General features: G+C 38.4%; 1 protein-coding gene and 1 long non-coding RNA gene across 5 annotated transcripts in view; both read right to left on the bottom strand.

Moving 5' to 3' along the window:
* Positions 1-24,655, bottom strand: part of CPED1 (cadherin like and PC-esterase domain containing 1) — a 143,552-nt gene that overhangs the window by 101,008 nt on the left and 17,889 nt on the right. For all 4 annotated transcript variants that reach the window (XR_010430866.1, XM_064656108.1, XM_064656107.1 and 1 more), the window contains exons 4-5: positions 9,842-9,948; positions 7,883-7,958 (exon numbers count right to left, since the gene is read on the bottom strand). Coding sequence is in view for 3 of the 4 variants with exons in the window: in XM_064656108.1 (XP_064512178.1) it covers positions 7,883-7,958; positions 9,842-9,948 (183 nt within the window). In the remaining variant the exon portion in view is untranslated. The remainder of the gene's footprint in view (positions 1-7,882; positions 7,959-9,841; positions 9,949-24,655) is intronic.
* On the bottom strand, positions 1,752-7,872 carry LOC135414855 (uncharacterized). The gene is made up of 2 exons (XR_010430867.1): positions 6,485-7,872; positions 1,752-4,328 (listed from the first exon to the last, which is right to left on the bottom strand). It is a non-coding gene; the product is annotated as an uncharacterized LOC135414855 (long non-coding RNA).

Here is a 24,655-nt window from a genome sequence, read left to right as displayed (position 1 = left end):
AAGGAAAAATCAAGAGTATTTTCTGTGAAAAAAGGTCATTTTGTTTCTAAAGTGCCCATCAACTGTCAGATCTGTTACAAACATTTCAAGAGCGATTCAGTCACCTTGGGAGCTCCTGGTTGTTTAAAGAAGCATGAAGTTAGAGAAGGGATGCAACGGAACTGAAGTGCTGTGCTTTGTTCTGGGCCCAGCACATTGTTAATTTCTTTCATAAGGTGAAAGCTCAGTGCATTTGTACTTGTAGGGTGTTCATCTGATGCTTTTCAAGCAGGAAAGACATTACTTTAGAACATGGAAGTACATTGATCCTGAAAGTATACAGGAGTCTTTCCATCTGCATAGGCACCTTGTGAACTTCTTCCTAAATTTTCATAGTGGTAGTCTGTTTCTATCAGGAGCCTGAATTCTCTCACATATGAAAAAAAAAGAGAATTATAGTCACCTCATGCCCTTTATCATCAGTTTCTACCACACAATATTTAGGAAATACTGATGTCCTCTCTGTCAGCCTTGCAGGTTTGCTTTCTGACAGGGCACCTCAGTGAATTAGAAGAACTCCACATTGCATCGTGTTCTAGGATCATCCAACTTCCTGACTGATGTGGGCTGCTGGAAAACAAAGAGTTTATTTATGATACAGACCAGGCAAGCTGCATTGCTACAACCTGGTCTTCTTCTGGTATTTCAGCTGGACAATTTTCCAGCCCTTGTCGGTTGGAAAGGTGTGTTTAACAGCTGCAAAGATTGCTCCACATCAGGAGATGCTTAAAAAGCTTTCATAGATTCTTAAGCAGACTTTTGAGCACCTCCAGGACTAAGAGATTTTGATCAAAATAAAGCCTAGTACCCAGTACCTCTGGCTCAGTCAGGTATAGCAACTTTCTCTAAGCAGCATAACTATGAAAGTAATGAGCATTGAAAGTGTATTTTTTTTTCATTTTTCAATGTTGATTTTGGAGGATGGATGATTTCAGTTGAACTACCACCACTATGTGCCTTGAGACTTGTCACAGAAAGCAAACCTATCCTATTTAATTGCTTCCTGTTACCCATTTGACCTATTGGATGAAAAGACTGAAACAAAAGACTCTCCTATTGATTATACATTGTGAGGACGCTAAAGAAAGAGAGAAACACTTTAAGACTCAGTTTTATAACCTGTGCATTTAGAAACTGTGAAACTCAAAGTAGATAATGAGTATTTGAAGGAAATTAGGAAGACTAGGGCAATCCTAGCCCCAGTGAAGTCCTGGAAAAACTTCCATGGATTTCACTGGAATGTCGTTTCTTGTTTGATATTTAAAACTCCTGGCATGGTCTTGACATGTGTTTCAAGCTTCATTTGTGTTGTGCACATTGCTGCAGGTTCAATATCCCACCCACTACTGACTATTGATCCAGCTATCCTTAAAAGGTTTTCATATTCAAAAAACACAGTAATCCCACCCTCTGTAATACAGTTAATCTGAAAGCAACCCACCCTCGATATTTAGAATGAAGAAATGTCAAACTACTTGTGATTTCTAAAAATTTAAACTATCCTAAATACATTTAGTATTAAAAGCCAAACAATTTTATAGTAAAGCAGATATAGAGGGAAATTAATTTAAACTGTGGGTTGAAATGCACTGAAATTCATGCCAAAAAACACCTGTGAAGTTTCAGAGTTAAAAAGATAAAATGAGGATCATTTGTATGATGTTGTTTATTTTCCTCTTTAAAAACATCAGGAAATACAGCTTCAGTCTAGATCAATCATTTACCATGTTTATTTTATCTCTGTTTTGACAGGTGAATTAAAAACAGTATTTACAGTATTTATTGAATACAGTGTTTGCTTTTTCATTCCTAAAGCATCCTCACAGGTAAGCATTAGAGGTTTGGGGTTTTTTTTCCAACATTTTCCAGAAGGGCTGCTTCTTCTGTGTGCATCTTTCATACTAGAACTTAATTATACAGATAAGCTATAAAACTCTGGAAAAACCAAGTCAGTGAAAATGCTGCCTGATTACATGATTACATGATTAGAGCCACAATTCTGTACTAGTAACAGGGTAGAATATAGAATAGTGTAGGCCAAGTAATTAAATTAATTTGGCTGCTTTACTTCTTTTCAGACTACTCATATTTGTTGTTCTTACAGAAGTACGTTCTTGTCCTAGCTGAGATCTGTCACTGTTGTAAAACCAAAGAAGCCCACATAGTTTATAATCAAATTAACTGAAAAGAATCAGATATTGGTTTTATTGGCCATTCTTGAGACTCTTAGCAACTTCAGTAGCAGAAAGGCAGCAGGCACAAACCTGATCAGAGCTGGTGTGCAAACATTTACAGGGACCAGCTGGCAAAAGAAATTATAACCAAAATTAAAAAATCATGTTCCAGTCACAGAGATGTTGAATTATTACAACAGAAAACAAATTTAATCTATAGCTTCTCTTGTCCATAGGTGGCTCCACTGGGTCTTGCTTCCTACTATCGGCTTGTAACCCTTCCTGCTGAATCCACAGTAACCCAAGGACACTGGGGACAGGCAAGAGAGATTTGCTAGGCAGGAGGAGAGGAAAGCTGGCATGGGGTTAGCACCAGACTGTAAACATATCACATAGTGAGAGCACAGTCACAAGCTGGACTATCTTGGCTCTCCCTCCTACACAATTTCATTAGGACTATGCCCATCCCAAGACCTTCTGTGTGATTAATGCTGTTGGCCAGGCCGGCAGGTGATCAGAAGAGCACATAAGGCTGGTAAACACTTGTAAAGTCTCTGCACTAGTGACACTAATAAAAAGAAACACAGAAGCTGTATAGCAAAAGTATTTCTTAAAAAAAGGATCAGTGATCTGTGTGAGTAGAGAAAACAACTATGCATGGCACAGGCTGGGCCCTGGAAGTGATGAAGCAAGACAAATGCTTATATGGGAAGACAGACTTGTTTGAAATCCTTAGGGAACAGGAAAATCAGGGAGGCAATGCTATAAGCAATTCTACTATTTTCCCAGGCAAAACCTGTTAAAGAGACTATTTGTTGTACATGCATCAGGGTGCCTTTCCTGTGCCTTAAACTGAATCTGAGGAACTCTGCTCACACTGTGGACATTAGTCCTCTTCATCTCTCATCTGAGCGTAGTTCCAGGAGGCAGCCAAGTGCAGTTTTTAATGCACCTGTGGTGTGATACCAAGTATGAACACCTGAAATCTCTCTGACAGTTGTTTTCCAACCTCAGAAAGCTTCTAGGTTTGGGTTGTTTGCAGGAAGATTTAATTTCCAGATCACTGCAACTGCTGCAGCTTTTGCTGACCTGAACAATAAATGCCAGGAGCCTTCCTTCATCATCCATTAGCCATACCAGAATCTCCTCATGGCCCAAGTCCCATACAGTGAGCAGAGATCAGGCGCTTGATTAAAAACTGGGCCAAATGCCCTGTAAAAGCAGAAGTGAAACCAATCTTCTCATACTGAGCAGCAAGCACTTATCAGTGTTGAAATTTAGGATTTGTTACTATTCTTATCCTTTCTTAACCTCCTTACTTCTCTCCTAGAAAGCAGTCATCACTGGTATGTGCATAATTTTTTCCCCCCATAGAGACAGAAGGAATATGAAGTGTGAGACTGACAAAAATATTTTCCATTAGAGATAAAGCAAAGAAACAAGCACTGGCATAGTACTTTCTACAAAACCATTTTCTTTCCTATAAAACAAGGGTATGAGAATGGGCGTGCTCTCTTAAATACAAAACCTATCAGTTTAAGAGTTGTGCAACAAGAAATAGAATAACATTTTTTAAAAAAAACCTTTACCACTGATTATCCATATCAACACTGTCACAGCACATAGTAAATCCAGTAGTCCCATCCTCTCAACCTTTCTGCCTGATATTTCTTTCTACAGCTTACTATATCTTTAATAAGATGGCATAATTCTTTGTGTTTTCACTTTTACAGGAAATTGCTTGGCTCCTTGGAGGCTAACTAAATGACAAACACAGTAATAACAAACCCACTGATCCTCTTCAACAGGAATTGCAGAGAAGCCCTGTTGACTTAAACACACAAGAGTGAAAGTACATGACTGATTTGAAAGGAAACAAATTGTTCTGTGAGGAAATACTGATGAAAACCATTATTTCTGTGAAAAACTTTAAAATTGAGCATCAAACAAATCCTACTAAATGGCAACTTAACAGTCGTTGGAAAGAAAGATCTGTTGGAGAATGCAAGCAAAAGGAAGTAGAAAGAACTGGCTTTATCAGGTGAATGGAAGGGGAGCATCTGAAGTCTTGCCTCTAGAAGTTTGCTTTAACTAATGCCTTTTTGTCCATTTAACCTGAAATCAAGTTATTTACCCTTCTGATTCTAATTTCACCTTCTATGGATGAATTTCACTCATATAAAATTACATTTCACATATCCAGTGATACTAAATGGGATTAATTTCTGAGTTGAAACACTTTGAGATCCGGCCCACACAAAGATGACCCCGCTTACCAGAGTCTAAGACATCAGTGTAGTCTATACAGTCAGTGTGGAGCAATTCAGCTAACCCTAAATTATGCTGAAAGTAAATGCTCTTTTCAGCTTGCTCACTCTAAATACTCAGTGTTAAATTCAGGTACCTACAGACATACATCTATTGCTGTCTAGGACACCACAGGATATCCCTCTGAACCTGCAGCTGCTGGACAAAAGCAGATGGGTCCTGTGCCAAATCTGCCCACCCTACTGGGCGTGCTGGATTCTCTGTGGTATCTCAAGTGGCATAAAAATCTTGTGTTGAATCTGCTACCTCAGCCCCTAGACCACATGCTGATGTGGAGACACCTAGATTTAAGAGATGGATTTTATTTTTACATTAAAACACTTCAGCTAATTTAGGTTCAAAACCATTTTTATTGGTAACTGAAAGGTGACAGTTGATCTTTTTCTATATGATAGTCCTTCAGCAGACTGCTAGAATAATCCTCCATTGCTGGGTGGGCAAGACTCAGACCCCTGCTGTCAAGCACACACGTTACCTTGATTTCAATGGGATTTCCGCATCAGTCACAAGGCCTTTTCTCTTTGCCAGGAAAGTACTAAAAATATAAGTAAGTAATAAGATACTTACAAATGGTACTTCCCTGAAGAGGAAATGTGGTGGGTTGACCCTGGCTAGATGCCAGGTGCCTACCAAAGCCTCTCTATCACTCAGCTAGAAAGGTGAGAGAAATTATAATGAGATGCTCATGGGTCAGGACAAAGATAGGGAGAGATCAGTCATTAATTACCAACATGGGCAAAACAGACTCAACTAAAATTTATTACCAGACAAATCAGAGTAGGATAATGAGAAACAAAACCATCTCTTAAAACACCTTCCCCACATCCCTCCCTTCTTCCCAGATTCAATTTCACTCCTGATACTCTACCTCCTCCCTGCACAGAGAGGAGAATGGAAGCTGTGGTCAGTTCATCACATATTGCCTCTGCTGACCCTTCCTTCTCAGGGGGAGGACTCCTCTTCCTCTGCTCCAACATGGAGTTCCTTCCCACAGGAGACAATCCTCCATGAACTTCTCCAAGGTGACTCCTTCCCATGTACTGCAGTTCTTCATGAACTGCTCCAACATGGGTTCCTCCCATGGGGTGCACTAACTCAGGAACTGACTGCTTGAGCATGGGCTCTTCTCTCCACAGGTCCTGCCAGGAGCCTGCTCCAGCATGTGCTTCCCACAGGGTCACAGATTTCTTCGGGCATTCACCTCCCCTGATGTGGGGTCCCCCAAGGGCTGCAAATGGATATCTGTTCCACCATGGACCTTAACAGCTGACTCACTATGGTCTGCACCACAGGCTGCAGGGGAACCTCTGCTCTGGCACCTGGAGCACGAACTCCCCCTCTTTCTCCACTGACCTGGGTGTCTGCAAGGTTATTCCTCTCACATATTCTCACTCCTCTCTCCAGCTGCTGTTGTACTGTTGTTTTTTTCCCCTTGTTATATACATCATCCCACAGGTGCTTCCACCATTCTTGATGGGCTCAGCCTTAGCCACAGCAGCTCCAGCTCGGAGCAGGCTCTGCTGGACCTGGGGGAAGCTTCTGGCAGCTTCTCACAGAAGCCATCCCTGTGACTCCCCACTACCAAAAGCTTACCATAAAAATCCAATACAGGAGAAAACAACAAACAGCTTATCAGAAGTGGCATACACAAAGTGGTTTTACCACAGTTTATGGACAGCAGTGGAAATGTGCATATTTGAAGGGGAAAGTTCTGTATGGTTAGTGCCTCTGGTGCTTGTGGTAGCAAAAGAATAAAACCACTGCAATTGGCCTTTCTCCAAGTAGCAGGGCAAAGTAATGTTTTTTAAAGGTAATCTCTTACAACATGAGCAGGACATACCAATTTCTGAAGACCTTGACTTTTTTAGAAATCTGCTTAATTTTTTCTGAAACTGGTACTATATCAGAATACTTTCTAATTCGCTTCCAGGGAACCAAGGCACTAGGCACCACTGAAGACATGCTAAAACTAAGACAATGACAAAACAGAATGTCATTTACCTGGTGTAATATGACTTCATGAAAAAACACTCTCACAGGACCTGGATAGATGTTTATTACACTGCATGTTCCTTATGATCAGTTTTGACAATGTACTGCACCAGGAAATCTAAAGGTCCAATTTAAACTGACCTTCAATGTACAGTTCTTTTAAGGGAAACACTTCACAGCTTTTAAATATTGATCCATCTTTAAATGAAACAGCACAAAAATTAAAAGGGAAAAATACGGTATACTTAGGTTAGGAACCATCTAACCTCAAATTTAATCAAGCATCCAAATGTGAAACATTTAATCTAAGCTACTTGTCTAGGCCCCATTTACTCAGTGATGAGAGGTAACTGGATTGTAAGTACCTGCAGAGGGTAATTCAATACACCTATTTTAAACACATATTTTAGGATAAAAAGAAATAGTATTTGTAGGTGTATCTCTCTCTCCATTGACTTAAATGAAAGACTAGAATACTGCTGCAGAAGATACCTAACTTGTAAATGGTTAAATGAGATGTAAAGAATCCTTTCCTATGTGTTAGATTTTAGCATATATATAAAAAAGGTGAGAGAGAGAGGGGAAGGGAGAGAGGGGAGGGGAGGAAAAAAATTAAAAATCAGACATATAATTGCAAACAAGGTTAAATACTAATGGAATAAACATGGAGTTAGTTGTTATTGGATTACAGAACAAATCAAGAAAAAGACAAAATTTCTTATTAATAAAGTTTATATTGTGAAGGTAGATCATAAATTCAAAATAGCATCGATAATGGATATCGAGTAGTGTAACTGAGATCATAGTGTGTCCCTCTGTAGTGTAAATAACCCCAAGAGAGTACACAATAGTTTTTTTCCAGTTTCTATTCAAAGCTGAATTTTACCAATGATAAGTTAGAATTCTCTGGCAACTTGCCCATAACCTTTAAACTTTTCTGGTTCATGATCTTAATACACAAAGGCTTTATATCAGTAAATTATGTCTGGATGGGAACCAAACTCTGACTCCTACTCCTTCTCCATGCCACAACATTTTTGTAAAGCTGAACAAACATATTACACTGAACCCAGGGCTTTGAAGAGTAAACACCAATACACTACAGTAACACAAAACAGTCCAAAAATAAGACACTTATAGCCAAATTATTTCTGCAATATGCAATAGCCAAACAATGCAGTATCTTTACCTGAAAAGACACTGCACAGCTGTACTCTATATTTAAGTGGTGTCTGAAGTGGATTACCATTCTTGTTTAATTTTTTCCCTCTATGCATTCATGACTAAAAATAAAACAGAATTGTAAGCCCGACCATCATCACATATTGAATTTGAAGAAATTAGATTACCTGAAAAGGCTTTTGTTATCTGGCATAATCCCTCTTTTCTGCAAAGGAAATGCTGGATTTCTGGAAGTAGGTTTACCTGTATGTAAGAAGAGAAACTTTAATGATTTCATTCAGAAAAAGCATTCTTTTTCCTTCAATGGAAAAAGCCTTCAATGGGTCTGTGTTCAATTTATCAGAGACACTTCATGTGCAAAACTCCTGCCAGTGTCAAAAGGAAATTACAACACTGCCATCCCTGCAATGTGGGATAATGAAGTTAAGGTGTGGACTCTTCCTCCATGGCCATCACAAACCAAAATTTTAGACCTACATCTCTCCTCCTGGCTGCTGAGTTTTCACCTGTTCCCTGTCCCCTAGTCAGTCTCTGCAGGTTCTCTATTCTCTGCAGTTACCAACTGCTTTCCCTCCCTGCATGGAAATACCCCATACCTCTTGAATGACTGTGCTTGGGATCAGTGGAAAGCAAACGTAGCTGAACCACTTCCAGGCTCTGCAACAAAGAACTGTGTTGCACTGTGGTATGGACATGCCAGCAGAGAGTAATATTACTCAATATTTAAAGCTATCTGAAGGTCTGGGCCATCTGGTTTAAGTCCCTGCTCTGCTGCAGACTTCCTGAGAGAACTTGGACAATTCCTTTGATCACCTTGTGTCTCAGTTATTCATGTGTGAAGCTTCTGGACATTGCAGCATGCTGTAAGGATTATTATATTTCACAGCATTAGAGGCTCAGATATGATAATACAGGCAGACTGAGCAAAAAGCAGCTTGTAGAAGCCTGGGATGTTTTATCATCTGAACTCTGAATTCAAAGTATGTGTACTTCTAGCAAACTGGAACTGCTACAAAAATTTCAGTTTGAATACACTTAGATAAGGCATCCTGTCCCAGGGAACCCCAGTGTACATGCTCCTAGCCCTGACTTCTGTGGACACCAATTGTTTTTTGTATCTTCATGAACTTCATACCTCAGGCACTTTCTAAAAGCAGTTCCACTTCTCCCAGACCCTCAAGTTGGAGTCTATAATTTAGGGTCTTACCATTATTATCTGTGCCATTTTACTTTAAATACAAGTCAACTGTACCTATAGCTTGGTCAAATCTTTTCAAAGACTTACATATTTTTATTAACAGGCCACTTCTTTATTTAGACATTATGTATCTAAGTAACCTAAATTGTGCCCACAACACACTCAAGTGAAATAAAAAAAAAGCAATCCTGAAAATACCAAGAAATATTGGCACTACCAATGCTTTGGACCATGAGTAAGCAGTTTGCAATGCCAGAACAAGGAACTCCTTTGAAGGACCTAGAGGAGAACACTGGTCCAGCTAACACGTTATCAATTGTAGGAGCACTGTCGCTGTTTGGAGAGGTGCCTAAATTATGTTTACAAAAGAGCAATTACAACAGGTGAAACTCAACAGTGATATAAGATGTGAAGCCTAAATTTGTCCAGCTCTATCTTCTGCCTATGCTATTATTCTGAAATATTGTGTGTATTTTCTAATAGTTTCTTCCCATTTCTAAAGTCTCTTTTCCAATGGGGTAAATTCCTTAAATTTCCCTTGACTTCTGTAGCCACTTTTGCTGCCAGAGATGCTGGTTGATGGTGGCCAAGAACACAAAAATTTAAACTCAAGAACAGAAAAGGGAAACTTGACACCCAATTGTACTAATTTTCAGTATTTACACTGAAACACTTACATCCAAACTAACCTCCTGTGTCTAAATGAGAAATTGCTTTTGATCACTGGGTGTGATATAGAGAATTAAATGCTGGTATCTGACAAGTATTTCACAGTAAATAGAAAACATAAAAAACCTTTTTTAATTGCTGCTAAATCATGATGCTGTGATATAAAATAAGGATTAGATAATTTTCTTTTTATGCGGGATGAAAATTTGGCCTAGCCTGTCCATCCATTCCCACAAAAGACAACACAATAATCTCATACCTTCTGGAACAACTCTAGATTATGCAAGTCTTCTGTTTGAATGCAGCCAGTACCAGCATTTTTTCTGGAAGATAAGCAGATCAAAAGATCCCAAGGGTTTATACCACCTATCCAGAAAGAAAAGAAGCACATTGAGAAAGAAAATGTCATGTGATTCCTGTTTGCGCAAAAAATACTTAAGAGCCAAATCCTAAAGAACAGTAAATGGTTGGAGTGCTGAATACCTGAATCACTACAGCTGGCAGCAGGATAAAAGACATATTTGCTACCAAAGTTCAAGCTTTGGAACTATATATAGGTGTTTCACAGTTGGCATTTCCTGTTATCCCTGCCTGGTGATGTTCAAACCCTGCTGCTTAGCATTCGGAAATTAAAAAGTTCACTAACATGATGCTGCTTTAAGTTGTTCCTTTTTTTTTTTTTTTAACTCTTCAGCATGCTCACTTATAATACACATGCAATATATGCAATATGATTTTCTGAAGTCTTTATTGGGAAGCAAATTTCAGAGGCATTAATACTACGGTCATGGTATTGCAAACAGCAGGAATTTCTAGCCTGAATTTTGGTGTAGCAGCTTCCTAAATATTAGACACCTAACTGCCAGATCTAGAACTGATGTACAAGTGGAAATGAAGTTCCTAGCTTCCAAGCTAGTGCTGATGCTTCCTTTCTGGGGCAAAAGAGACCTGTGAGATCATGGGGTTCTATTATCAGAAAACAAGCAACACCAGAATCAAACATAGCTGCTTGAAGAAGAGACAGAACTAAATTGCACCAATTTAAACACCATTGGATTAGAAGATACAAAGTCTTGAAGTTTGCCCATATCTCAGCATGTGCTGTGGTGTAGAAATGCCAATGTTGCTTCAAAGGAGCTTGGTCAGCTCCCTCAAATGGTTATTTGTTTATCTGGATGAGTTAGAGATAATGGCATCTCAAAATAGAATTATTACATCTGTTGAGGTCACAATGAATATGTTCAATAAAGGGTAAATCATTGCATTGACAGGATGACAATTAGTAATAATGAACTTCCAAACTAAAAGGGTAGCCAGTCAAGCTGTACAACATCCGAGGCAGAGTATAGCATCGGGTCCCAAAGCTCCCTTCAGGACAGCTATTTCAGTGACTGGTTGGTTCTTTTTCCCAAGGTTGGGAAGATTACATGCATTTTATTCCATTTTGTGCTATCCATCTGTGATGCCTTCCTACTTTGATTCGATTATCCCCTAAATTTGGTTCCGCCAAATAGCCCACAGAGGCATTTATTTTATTTATTTCCTTTATTTCCTTCTCTGAAATGTACTTTTCTCCTATCCAATCATGATTACAAATGTCAAGCAGGGTGAAGATTTCACTTAAGGAGATTTAGCACTCAATTTACATTAAGTACAGTAATGAACTGATTGTACAGAATGGATCCAGGACTGTGAACGTAACTATCTCTTTTTTATGTTTATAAGCAGTGTGACAAAGCTTAAGAGATCAATTTTCAGTTACACTACACTTATTATTGTGACGAGTTCTTCAATTTCACATTATGAGAACCAGTATTACGGTATAAAAGTAATTAAGGTATATGAAATTTAGGCAAGACAGACTCACTACATGCTTCTTTGTGAAAGAAACAACAAAAATCCTCTGCAGGTAGATAAAAACGTCACAGACAGCAAACAAATGAAGCATTAAAGAAATGTACAAGCAAGTACTTCATTTTAGTGCAAAAGATTGGCAGGGCTAACAACCTACTCAATGACCTCACCAGCTATGTAATTATCAGATAAGCAAGATGTTTTGCCTCTGACTAGTAAACACCTTCGAATAAATCATTATAATTATATATAAAGCACAATGCCTAGTTGTGTGCAAATTGAAAGGGAGCTGGAGGGAACTCCATTTCTCAGAAGCAGCTCATTTCCTTCCCTTGTTTATTGTGACACATCCTGTCCTGGAACGAATTTGATCCCTGACACCAAAGGATATGCTGCACTGTGTATTTGCCTTTAGGATACATCAGAGTGATCAATATGAATGTACTGAAGAGAAGAAAAGGAAAAAGTACCCTCAGATCTGCTGTGTTTCTGAGCCAGTGCCCAGGAAGTAGAACAGTTCAGGAGGCTTGAATGCCTGCCATTATTTGTGCTTTCTATTTAGAGTAGTTAAACATCTAGCCAGTTATTTCAGTACAGAACAATCAGAACACAAACATGTCTATTTATAGATATCAGGAGACTTCCTATCAGAAAAACAGTGTACACCTAGTGCTGTCTCTCAGATTCAGGCAGACAGAGCAGTATGACTTCTATTTCAATATATTGATACATTCCTCATCAACTATACCTGGAAAAACATTCTTGGAAAACAAAAATGAAAGAGGCATGTGTTACAGCAGCTATTTATTCTTGAACAGATTCCTCTGTGAACAGATATAACCTAGAAATTGCCCGTGTCACTCCTCCTACAGCTTAACTTTTTGTGGAAAACAAACATCTCTGATCATGACACCAACTGACTGTCTTCCTTCTGCAAATTTAACAATTATAGAACTATATTGCAGAAAAAAATTGCTAGCATTATTAATATTGTAATAACACCAGCGGCCCATGCAAAGAACCCCAAGCTGTCAGACACCATGTTTTAACATAGGAGATCCCTTTCACAGAAATTATTTTTAAAGTAAAGCAAGACACATGAGCTAAAACATTTTAAAATAAAAGAGAAAAGAAGAACAAAATGCACAGTATTAATAAAAGTCATCTGAATGGAAAGACTTGTTTCAAAATATTTTTAGAGACTTTAATGAAGAACCATTAATAAATTCATAAAATTCCATCTTCAACATACACACTGTTTTGCTGATTTCCTGCAGACTTCAAACCAGAAGCAGGCTTTGACAGGACATTTGAAGGGGAAGATTAAAAGGAATACTTGATATCTGAACAATTTAATTATTAGCAAGTTGCATGAAGCTTTTTCCATATGAAGGACTTTGTCTATAACTACAGAAATCCTTTTTGCTTTATGCAGCAAGTCAGTGGAGCTCAGCATGCATAGATCAGTTAGTATGAAATCACCTCATGGAGACAGTCTCTACTACTTTGTATTGCTTTGCATTTGGACAAGCAGGAGAGTGGTAAGAAGATGAGCATGTTCATACCCTCTCTGAGCAACTTTTCAAACTAAGATTGTTTAGTTCAGCCTGTTAATTAAGGCCTTGCCTACACAAGGAATACTCATCTGCAGAATGAAATCTAATTATGCAGGCAAAGTGAGCTTTATGTGGATACATGCTGGCAGCATGATGCTTTTATTCACCCATCTTTTGCCAGCTCTTTCCCCCTCCTCTCCTGCAGTCATTCTAGCCCCGTCTTCCATCTTAAAAAGTGTTTGTGTACCTGTGATGTGTATCTGATGTTCACCTAAAAATATCAACCCAAGTTGCAAATTCAGCTAGTAGTAGTACAACATATTTTGATTCAAACCTGATGTGATCACCTTTTATTCTGAGTCAAAGTACATGCTATCCAATTCAGAGATCAATGTTTCAACCGAAAATTGATATAATTTACAAATTATAATTTTCAACAAGATACCAATGTTTTCATTGGCTTTGACTCTGAGTTGGAATAATTTGAAATAATTGAAGTAGTTAATGTGGAAAAATAATTTAAAAGATAATAGTCAGATAATAGAGAGAGAAACAAACATGCTTTTTAGCAGCAGAGGAAACAGCAATGCAGGGACCAATAAAAACTTCTTCTAGAAAAATAGTCTGTGGAGAGTTTTTGTATTCTGATATCATACATCAAAGTTAACAGAAACCAAATGAGAACTGTAAGATTTAGTGGGGTATTAAACTTATGGATAATTTTCAAGAATTTCTGAAGGTGATTTCTAAAATAAAGTTATCTTATTCCAACCTTTGAAGTTATCACATTTTCCCCATGAGCTATGGCATTGGAGGCTGGATTTTGCAGGAAAACTGTCAGAAGCATGCACCTCTATGGACCTTTTAATTTCCTAGGTGTAGACACAGAAAAATATTATATGATTTAACCAAATGAGTAAGTTTCATCCAATACCATAGAGTGAAATTTCATTTTGCAGTGCTAAGGTTCCTATTCTGAATTTTGAAATGAAAGAACTTTGAAAATCAAATAAAATTTTCAGCTTTTACACTTATCTTCCTGTATTTCATTCATTCTGGGAAATTAAAAAACTGTATGGCTTTATTTTTATTTTAACTTCTAATCAATTTGCAATTTTGCACTTGCTCACACCATACCCTAAAATTAATCACTTTATGAGCATGAAAGGAAAAGAAGAAAACAAAAGTGAGCGCGGATTGCACCAAGTTTGGTGAGCAGGAACATATTTATTGAAGTAGCTGCTTATGAACAAATCCAACTTTAAACTACACAGAGAAATATGTTTTACAAAGCAGTATTCATCCCTGCTATGTAGTCAATTAATAGGAGTCAATGGGACAGTAGAAGCACTAGCAGATGTCCGAAAGACAGAGCTTCTGCCTCACTGACTGGCTCTGGATCCTGGGCTGAATTTTATGCTCCTCAGCATCTCAGAGGGCAGCAGCATCAGGCAGATTATGTGATGGGGTCTGAGGATGTGGGAATTCTACACCTCTGAATATCTGAGCTTCACTGATAACACTCCAGGAGAAAATATCCTTTGAAGCCTATTTCTGGTTACAGCAGCTTGGCTGTCTCACTTGTGCAAAGATCAGAATGCCACTTGTTGGACTGAATACTTTCTCTTTGTTAACAATATGCCATTTTTCAAGTTTTTGATATCACTGTTTCATTTGTAAGGCTTTCCCTAAAGGAATGTCTCACACCTAGGTGTTCAGGAATTTTCCCCTTAAAGAAGTAGCTAATGGAAGCATTTTAATTTCTCTTTTGGCATGGCCCTTGATAGTCATGAGCTATCACTGATAAGGACTCACTAAACAGCAATAAAGGAATATTCACTCTGTTGAGTGAAGACAGCACAGGACAAGGTGGCAAGGTTTCTGATATTTTATGAACTATTCTGGAAAGCAGCTGTACACCTGTCCATATTCAAACCTTTGCTGTTTCACACAATGTGCTCCATGCCACTTGTTGAGACTGACTGTACTCTGCCATAACACACAGCCCAGTAACCACTTGCTTAGCTGGACAAATTAGGTTGAAATCTTTTGTCACATTAATTGCAGTGGAGTATTATAAGTGTAGAAAAACCCCCACACTATATATGAGGCTGAGACTGTTGGATGCAGTCAATTCATTCACAAAATACTTTGTACAGTTGCTGTACGGTTGCCAGGGAAAGGCTGAAGGAATCCTGAGGACTGTCACTATTCACCCCCCTTGAGGATGATCAGGATTTTTTATTTCTTTTGGCTCAGCTGCCCCCTAACTAAAGGATGTGAAGTGCCAAGGGAAGCATTCTTCATAGAGGAGAGGCTGGCATGAACCGAGTAGAACCAGTCTGCCCTATGCTCAAGAATTAATGCACAGTCACATCTGAGTTCTGTATTTGGGGAGTGAAATAGCCATTTGAAGTTCTATTACAGTGCCTTGCTCATAAAAACAGGATAATGCTTGACTGTTCTGTATCTCTTCTGCAAATGTGTGGAGAGATGTTAGGTCTTACTACAAATGGGGAGGCATAATGCTTCCACTCTTGTCTTAAAAAAAGAGAGAGTTATTTTATTGCTGTTTCCTTATATCAGGAAGCAAGCCTGCTTTTCTTGTCAATCCAAAGGAGAATTTTAAAAGTGAAAAAATAAATGAGTGTAACAGGCCAAGAGCTACCTGTTTCTCCACAAAATGTTCTCAAATATTTCATTTTTTCACATGGTCTCAAACTCTAAAACTGCCTTAGACCTACCTACCAAGTCAAAAAGTTATTATCTCTGCTACTGGAGTAACTGATGACACAAGGCAGATGACTTTCTCTAAAAGAAGCAAAAGAAATCTATTGCAGGCATAAGTACAAGAATGGATAACTGACAGGTCAATCTTTTCTCCATTTGTATTACATTGAGTCATGCAATATATTAACAATCCTTTCTTCAATCAAAAAATCGCCATACTATAAGAGAAAACCACAACAGAATTTTCAGAACTGCAGCAAATGTGTTAAAGCATGTTTTTCAATTTGCAGATAAGTGTCTATAAGACAACAAAAGGTAATAGAAAAAAATAAATTGCAGTATTATTAAACTATATCCATATATTTTTCTATGCAACCAAAGAAGGAGCAGAATACTGGAAATAAAAGTAACTAATTCTCCACGGAGTTGTATTACAGATTCTAACTTTAAGAACCTATAGGTTTTATCATGGCATAATCTGTTGACTCAAGTTATGAAAATATGCTGTCAAAATACTTTCTGAACTACAGTAGAGTTCAATAGCAAACAAAAAGAAAATATGCAGTCCTGACCTAATGGCAAACACATTGGGGCAATTCAAACACTCAAGCCTGTTATTCCACTTCTGTGCTTACACACCATGCTTTGGATGAATATTCAGATTACTCTGGTATGTTCTCCACAAATGGGTGTTTTCTGCACAGCAAGCCTCAGTGAAACCAAAAGCATCTAGTAATCCAGTATTACTCTTCTTGTATGCAAGCTAAAATGATTTATATATAGTTGCTCCTAGATGCTAGAATTCTTACTTTACATGTATTTAATACACCAAGTAATACCATAATCAAAGTTGCTAGATAGGTCTCTCACTTGCACAAAAAACATTGTAGGACTGAGACCTAATTTTCTCTGGGATGGAAGTACTTGGTACCTCATTAAAGCACAGATTTCACAGATTTCCCAAAGCTCAGCTTTAGGAAGGTATCTCCTTACCTTCTGTGAATGTGGAGAAGAAAACTGTCCGACAGAAAAAGAGATAGGCTACTGAGAGTGGACTGGCATGAAGAATCAGGTGAAAACTGGAAACAGAGAATGTGAATGTGGGGAGGAGAAGAGTCATGCTGTTGAGATGTGGGGATAAGGTTGAGGTGAAGATCATAGGGAGGGCAACTCTATAGTTAGGGAAATTATTGTCCATATGCTTCATCTGCCATAGCCATTGAAAAACTTGCAATGATTCCCTGTCCTGGTAGCAGGGTCTAAGGCTAAGCATGAGAGGTGGTAGTGCACCATGCATGAATCAAAGAAAATAAGTCAAATATTACCAAATTTTTACATGTGCATCCCACTAAGGGAGGAAAACTGCACTGCTTCATGTGATGAGAGAGAGGGCACTGAGATCTCCAAGCGTCAGCAGAGAGGAAAGAGTAGCTCCACCCTGCTCAGTGCCAAGTAAGAAGTCTCTGCTTGACACAACTGCCTTTGGACAGCTCTCACTGATATGTGATCCAAGTTATTCTAACAACTGTTGGGACTATATCCAGCAAAGAACTTTGTATCCCTGTCCTGTGCACCCTGAGGCAAAGTCATATGAAAAAGCAGCACATAGTCATGAAGTGGAAGGACGTATCATGAGCGAGTGAGTCAAATCAAAGTTGGAAAAAATGGATGTCACAGCTTTTGAGTACCTAACTGTGTGCTGGTTGTGTGCATATATGCCTGCTCTGGTCTGATATTCACTGATCTCCCACTGATTTTATAAAGTTTTTTTATTTAAACTTCAGATAACATGAAAAAAAGTAGCAGTTCAAAAACGTGATACCTTTCACTCACAGAGTAGAGCAACAAAAGAAGGGAAACAAACACATGTAGCAATGAAGAACACACTGAGGACGGGGAAAACTCCTCTTGTCTGGATGCAGGAATATAAAATGATGAGAGTCAATAGATGCAGAATCACCAAGATTCAAAAATTCTATTACAGAAACATTTACTAAAAGTCCAGTCATTTTTCCAAGGGGGGGGGGGGGAAGGAAATTTATACCTGAAGCTCTCTTATTTTACTGTGAGTGTAACATGAATTACAGTTTTCAGACCCATGTCTTAGTTGCTGAATAAAAGTGCTGTGATCACTAGTTCTGTGATAAAAACTCATCTACAGACCTGCCCAAGGGAGCCCAGAGAAACCACAGCAGGTGGAGGAATCCAAAGAGCATCCTGCTCCAGCTGCTCCCAGGGACATTGCAGGAGGGAGACCTATCCACAGAATACTCTTATGCACATGCACACACACACACACACACGGGCACACACACTAAGGAATACAGAGGCACAACACTGGGCGGGGCAACCCCAGTAACACTGTCACAGAGATACAAGCCCCTGCCCTGGTCTCCCCAACATGTCCCAGGGGATGCTCAATCCTAATGCCCATCAGGATGAGTGAATGGGATCCCCAAAGCACCTTGTGGACCTGAGGAGGGGTTGGAAGCACATCCTAACTTGGATAAGTGTGTACATAGGAGTTAACAACAAGAACAAGAGGTACTGAGGCAACTTTCCCACTAGACTATTGCCAAACCTGCTGATTCTGCTACTTACAAGGAAGAGTCTGGGCTTTTAGAAAGGTGCATGCAACAAAAGAGCTGGAGGCTGGAAAGAAGATTCAATTGGAAAGTAGTTCCTGGGGAGGAGGAGTTCTGGCCAAGGGAACCAAACTGCCAGCTTGGTTATACTTTCCATTCTGCGTTTCACCCCAACCTTTCCACCACTCCCACTCTTTTCAACGGAACATGAAGAACATGAGCTAAGCCACCCTCTGAATGACAGCACTAACGAGAATTCATCATTGATTTTAAACTGTCCTAGAGCTGAGAAAACAGCCTCTACCCTTCTATGGATATAGAGGAGGTCAGGATAAGAAGTAGATGAGTTTGTTTTAATGTCTTGTTTCATTCTAATTACAATGAATTACAGTAAAAAATGACAATGTTAAAAGAATGATGTTTGATCACATACGCAAAAAAAAAGACACATATTTTAAGGTCCGAATGGCAGCCCTTGGTCACTGCAATTACAACATGCAGGCAGCCTATGCCAATCCTTATTATTGTATCAGAATCCATAATACCCAAGAAACAGGAAACAATCAGAATACTGAAAAAGAGAAGCTTGGGAATAAAGGCAATGGCTAAACGAAACAGTGTCAGGACAAAGGGTCAACTACTCGTCTGTAATCATCTGCTCTGTTTGTTTTCTTCTCCTGGGTGGCCATGCAATGCCCCAGGAGACAGCCTAGGGCAGTGACAGTTCCTAAAACTCAGGGAAAAGCAGGCCACCCTCAGTGACAGGACCAGAGCGTAGATATGTGGACATGAGCCATACTGCATCACTTGTCCTCAGCTCTAGGGAATTGATCCATTTTATTTATGAGTTAGACAAAACCACAGAAGATAGTGATGCAATAATTAAGTCATGGCTAATGTAATGGAGACTTCCTACTGTACCCACAGACACTGTTTTCTATGCAGCACCCTACTCTGCCTTTCAGCTCTACTCACCTGGCACACCATGGGGTAGTGAAAGTTGGTGCCACGGATATCATTATGACTACCATGTAGAGCATCCATGGAACACGGACTCTAAAGCAGACCTTAAAATTATGCCTCCAAACATTTTAAAGAGACCTAGGATCAGACCTCTCACTTTTAAAGGTCAACAGACACCCTCACATTATTAGATTTGCAAAAAATGTGTACTGTAACAGCTGGGGTGTCATGGAGCTGGCGCAGAGAAGTAAAAAACCTGATGCCTTCTCCTACTTCACACAGAGGGCAACATAACTAGTCTACAATTACCTTCTGTGCTAGCACTTTCTGGAATACTTCGTTCTCTATGTTGTTAGAGCTTTCTCCAAAAGTCCTCCAAGCTTTTTCTAAAGTCATAGCATTACATTTCAAGTGAAAATAGGGTTAACATGTGCCTGACTCTGTATTCAAAGTCCTTGTCTTCAGCCTACTCTTTACAAAAAATGACCACAATTATTTTTTGTCGAAGACTGACTTCTAGACAGGTTCCAGTGACATCTGGCCTCAGTGGGGTTGTGAAAACTGGAGTGAGCGAGGTTTTTTGAGAGACTTACTAAAGACAGCTGGGGAAGGAATATTTAAATGCCTAACTCCAAACACAAAAAATTACTTCTTGATTTGGTCCAAAATAGCTAGATCTTGTTCTTATTTTGTTTGTCAGCCTGTTTAACAGTGCTTTAGTATGCTGATAGGCTTTCTATTTTATATCTTGTAAAAAAAATAATGAATTGTAGCAAACAGTGGTTTTCTTCCAAATCAAGAAAAAATGGTCTTGTCTAATTTTACCACTTTATACTAATAGTCCTTTCCCAATAAACTGATCTACTGAGCTGTCAGCTCTAAAATAACTGTGGCTGTGCTAGATTCATCTTGCATTTAAACAACACAGTAGAAAACTCAGTGTATTCTATATACATACACACTTTTAGTGGCTGCTATAAATTAAAACAAACTCCTTTTTATAGCTAAATATTTATTTTGGAAAGCATTACCACAAATGTCAGAAACAAAGTCATTATAACAATAAGCTTGTTATGCAAACACTTTATGACTTGAACAATTTGGTTCAAACTTTCCAAAACACATACCACTAAGCTCTTCTGTCCTTCCCTCTATCAGAGTCTGAATATATTTTATTTATATGAGGCACCATTGAGGAAATATGTTAAAACTATACTTCTTTAATCTTGCTACCCATTAAGGTTGCTCAAATCCTATTCCTTTGTCAGTTTTTAATCCAAATCCCCTCCATATTTTGACCTTCTGTTGTGAAAAATGGACATTTTTTTGTAAGGAAATATGCCTGCCAAAAATGATAGAAATTAATGACATGTGGGTTTTTTCCTTTCTAATCAAAGAGTGGGTGTCACTTTCAGTAATATTTTTCTGTATGAAATAATTTTTTCCAGAAATCTGAAAGCTCTTGTGACTAACTTGAAACTGAGAAATAGTTCCAATCTCTAAATATGTCAGAGAAACTTCCATTCTTTTTGACATCTGTGCAAACTAGGATTACCTCCAAATGGACAAACTCAGGGGCTGAATAAAAGAATATTCAATATTACATTGAAAAATAAACTTTGATGGAGTACAATGAACATCAGAAGGGTAGAATAGTCACTCCCCTCATGAAAAAAAAAGATTCCTATTTGATGTAAGATAAGTCAGCATAACAACAATATGTTGTGTGAAATTTTCAGAAACATGTTCTAACTCGTGGGTGGCTACTGCACTTTTGATGTCTGGGGTGGTTTTGGGATGCAGCATTCAAAAGAGCTGTCAGCTGAAAGTGGATGCAGCTGGAGAAAGTTGGAATCTGAACCTAGGAATGGCGTGGGCTGGCTGCAAATTACAATGAAGGCCCACATAGCGTATAAGCTTTTTGCTGCCTGAACCAATAAAAGTCATGGTAGCTAAAGTAAAGAAAAAAAATGTTTTTGTTTCAGTGGTATATAATGCCTCTACCTAAAATGGGAGCACAGTGATGAAAAGCAGCAGCACACTTCTCACAGCTGACCAGGGCACAGAGCCAGTGAGCACATCAAAAAGGGTGCACAGCTTCCAGCAGCCAAAACACTGGGCAATCCTACCCAACAATCCCTTAGAGAGAGTGCTCTGGCGGGACTGTGACAGGCTTCTGGCTCGACTTACTGTCATTCTCCCATCACCTATTTTAGCAGACAATTATCTGACATTTAGGAACAGACATATGTATTTATAAACTAGGGTGTCTGCTTGAACCCTATCAGAGCCAGGATTCATTTCTAAAGTGAAGCATTTTTAAAATACTTGAAAAAGCAATCATATGCTGTTACCTTCTTATCCCACAGGCTACAGTTATGAAACATTATCTCAAATTCTTTTACAGGATTTGCGCGTTACTTTTGTTATAATTTGCATATTATAAAGCTTGCACACCGACACCCAAATCCCTTGTATTTATTTAATTTCAGTGGAATTGCACATTGCTGCTTTCCTTTGGCCATTATGTGGATCTGCCTGGACACTGGTGTTTTTCAGATTCTATTAGCATGACATAATTTATTCCAGTAAGGTTTTAATTTTAGCTCACTGTGCAATCAGTGCGTAGTATTTTAATTGTTGGAACTTCTAGGTCAGGCCCATAAATATGACTCTCCACTGGACTGTATGTTCTGTTTATAAGACTAAAAAGAACATTCAAAGAATGATACGTTGGGTAAATTTATGACTAAATGCAATATTTTGATTTTACCTTACAGACCTCGGTGTCCTTATACTTTGTTATGAACAAATAAAGAATTTCTCTTTCTCAGGGAAAAGAGTGCATTTGAAACAGGAGATTTAGCACAATCTTACAGAGGGTTTATTTTAGTGCTACAAAGAAATTGTTTGTGTGCTCTTCTTCTAGAAAGCATGACTATGTTCTGCTAATAATTAGGAAGAAGAATACATATTGTTCAGAAAAATATATGATGCATTTAGATTTTCTAACAAGAAACCGCAGCATCAGATTAGAGAGCAGCATTCATCTCTGTATGTCAGAAGCCAAGATGTGTTGTACTGAAATGATGTCTGTGGCATGAAATTAATTGCTAAAAGCAAAGTTAAAAAGTGATCAAGACAGTGTATATTTCTGGTATGCATTTTCTTCCTAAAACTAAACGAACTTGAATTTTATGGAAGCAGAACAAATTTAGCAAACATTGTTTGTCACATGCTTGTAACACACTGTGTTCTGAGGACCACATTTCTACCTATTTAGCTTGTTTAGGAAGCTCCTTGCTTAGTAACATACAAAAAGTATGCTTCTATTTTACTTGTCAAAACTTTGCTCAGGACTCACATGACATATATTTTGCATTACAAAGCCAATCAGTTTTGTATACTGTTGGTTATATATTTGTACCAGCAGTTAACCAAAATGATTTTGGGAAGAGAATTTACATCTGCTAGATTTGAAGATACACATGTATTTGTATGGTAACCCACAAAATACTTCTGTGGCTAGTCTCAGCATTATTATTTTGCACAATATTTTAAATTACTTACTTATGATAGAATGATCTTGTGCTTTTGCTGGCATGCTAAGAGCTCCAGTTCTGCTTATTTAACCTTACCTCCACAGGATTGTTTACACTTTCAGAACCTGATTCCAATTTACTTTAATTTTCTCAGAGACTTTTGTATTTATAAAAGCTGAGCATCTAGTGACCTCTCTATTCCTGACATTTCCTTTACTCTCCACCATGAAAAAGAACAAAAACCCCAGTGTCCCATTTCTGTTCCAAAAAAACTAAACTGCTTCCTTCAGTGGGTTGGTCCTTGTAATTGAAAATGGCAACCAGATGTTTACAGAACACATAAGCAATTTTCCTTGAGGCCTTTAGTCTTTATAATTGTTTGCTAAAGTTAGTTGGATTTCATGGAAACTTGTCTGAGGCTGTAACAAACAGCAAGTAAGGGCTCCTCCTAACTGTATTCTGAGTAATTAAAATAAAATAAAAAAAAGGAAAGTTAGAACTAATGTTACCTACTCCTGTTAATGTATTTCTAACTCAATAGAAAACCACTCACTAAGGAAAGAAATTTGGTTCTATGAGTACTGATTTTTACATACTGTCCCATGAAAACCATCCCTAGTTCAAAATATGTTATTTGCTTTCTACCTTCTCAAACTTCAGCTGGCTAGTATCTAAAAACCACTGATTTTGTGCTCCCTTCCATTTCCTCCCCTCCTGTCAGGAATGCATTCTCATAGATTTTGATTTTTTGAGAATATTTTGCATTTTAAGAAGATGCAACTACATACTGAAGATACATATGTATTTGGAGGACACGTCCTCCAAGCCCTGAGTCACCACACCTGATTCATACCTGAAATTGCTCCATTTGCTTTAGAAATCATGTTTTTCTAAAAATCAGTTTCTTGTCTGCCTCATTGCTCAAAGTTAGTCATAGACTTCCAGAAATCTGTGAGATCATCTTGTTACCCCACAAGGGGACTCACTACACCCAATAAAACCTCTTTATCTAATATTTCAAGATGTCTAAGATCAAATGCTCCACAGCTCCATTTGATTACTTCACTAGCCTTATCCCCAAAACAGTTTTCCTAATAACAACTTTGTTGTTGTTGTTGTTGTTGTACTGTTTACTATAGGCATGATGAACAGATCATTCTTTTTTTCTTAGCACCAGACTTTGTTAATATTTTATGTTAACAAGTACCTCTGTTCACTCAAACATACCAGCCTTCACACTCATTGAAGAAAGAGCATCACTGTGTCCTCCTATATCTACCAACTTCTCTCATTTTCACTTATTTTGCTGATATACTGTATCTTGGAAAATGAAAAGCGAATGTCTGACAGTCACCAGACATGGTCCTGAGGGCCTCCGAAAGCCACGGCTGTAGTTTATTCTCTACACTAATTAGCAGTCCTGAGGAAACTATTACTGGCTGCACTTATGAAGTAGCATTTCTACAAGTTCCTACCTTGCTGCTGGCCCAGATGTCAGCAATTAGGCTGATACTTCTGCTATTTAGCCTCTGGTCAAAAGTATGTACAGTGAGGAGTACTAGGGGTGATACAATATGCTAAAGGAGTAACATAAAGATACACAGCAAAGATCATGCATTTCATCCTAGTTCTATGACTCTTAAAGTTTTTATCTAAGTTCCTCCATCTCTAACTCTGATGTGGCAGCATTTCTCTGCCTCCTAACTCCTACTATGAATCAAAGTGAACAGAATCACTGTCTTCCCATGGAAAATGTAGATTTTCTTTAAAAAGTAATTTTTCCAAAGGATACCCAACAAACCAAAATGAAAAATTAATAAAGGCTGACTTGGAAAATTGCTTT

Source organism: Pseudopipra pipra, chromosome 5 (genome assembly GCF_036250125.1).
Source record: "Pseudopipra pipra isolate bDixPip1 chromosome 5, bDixPip1.hap1, whole genome shotgun sequence".
Lineage (NCBI taxonomy): Eukaryota > Metazoa > Chordata > Aves > Passeriformes > Pipridae > Pseudopipra > Pseudopipra pipra.
The sequence above is the reverse complement of the archived record's forward strand: the minus strand, read 5'-3'. Positions and strand labels throughout refer to the sequence as shown.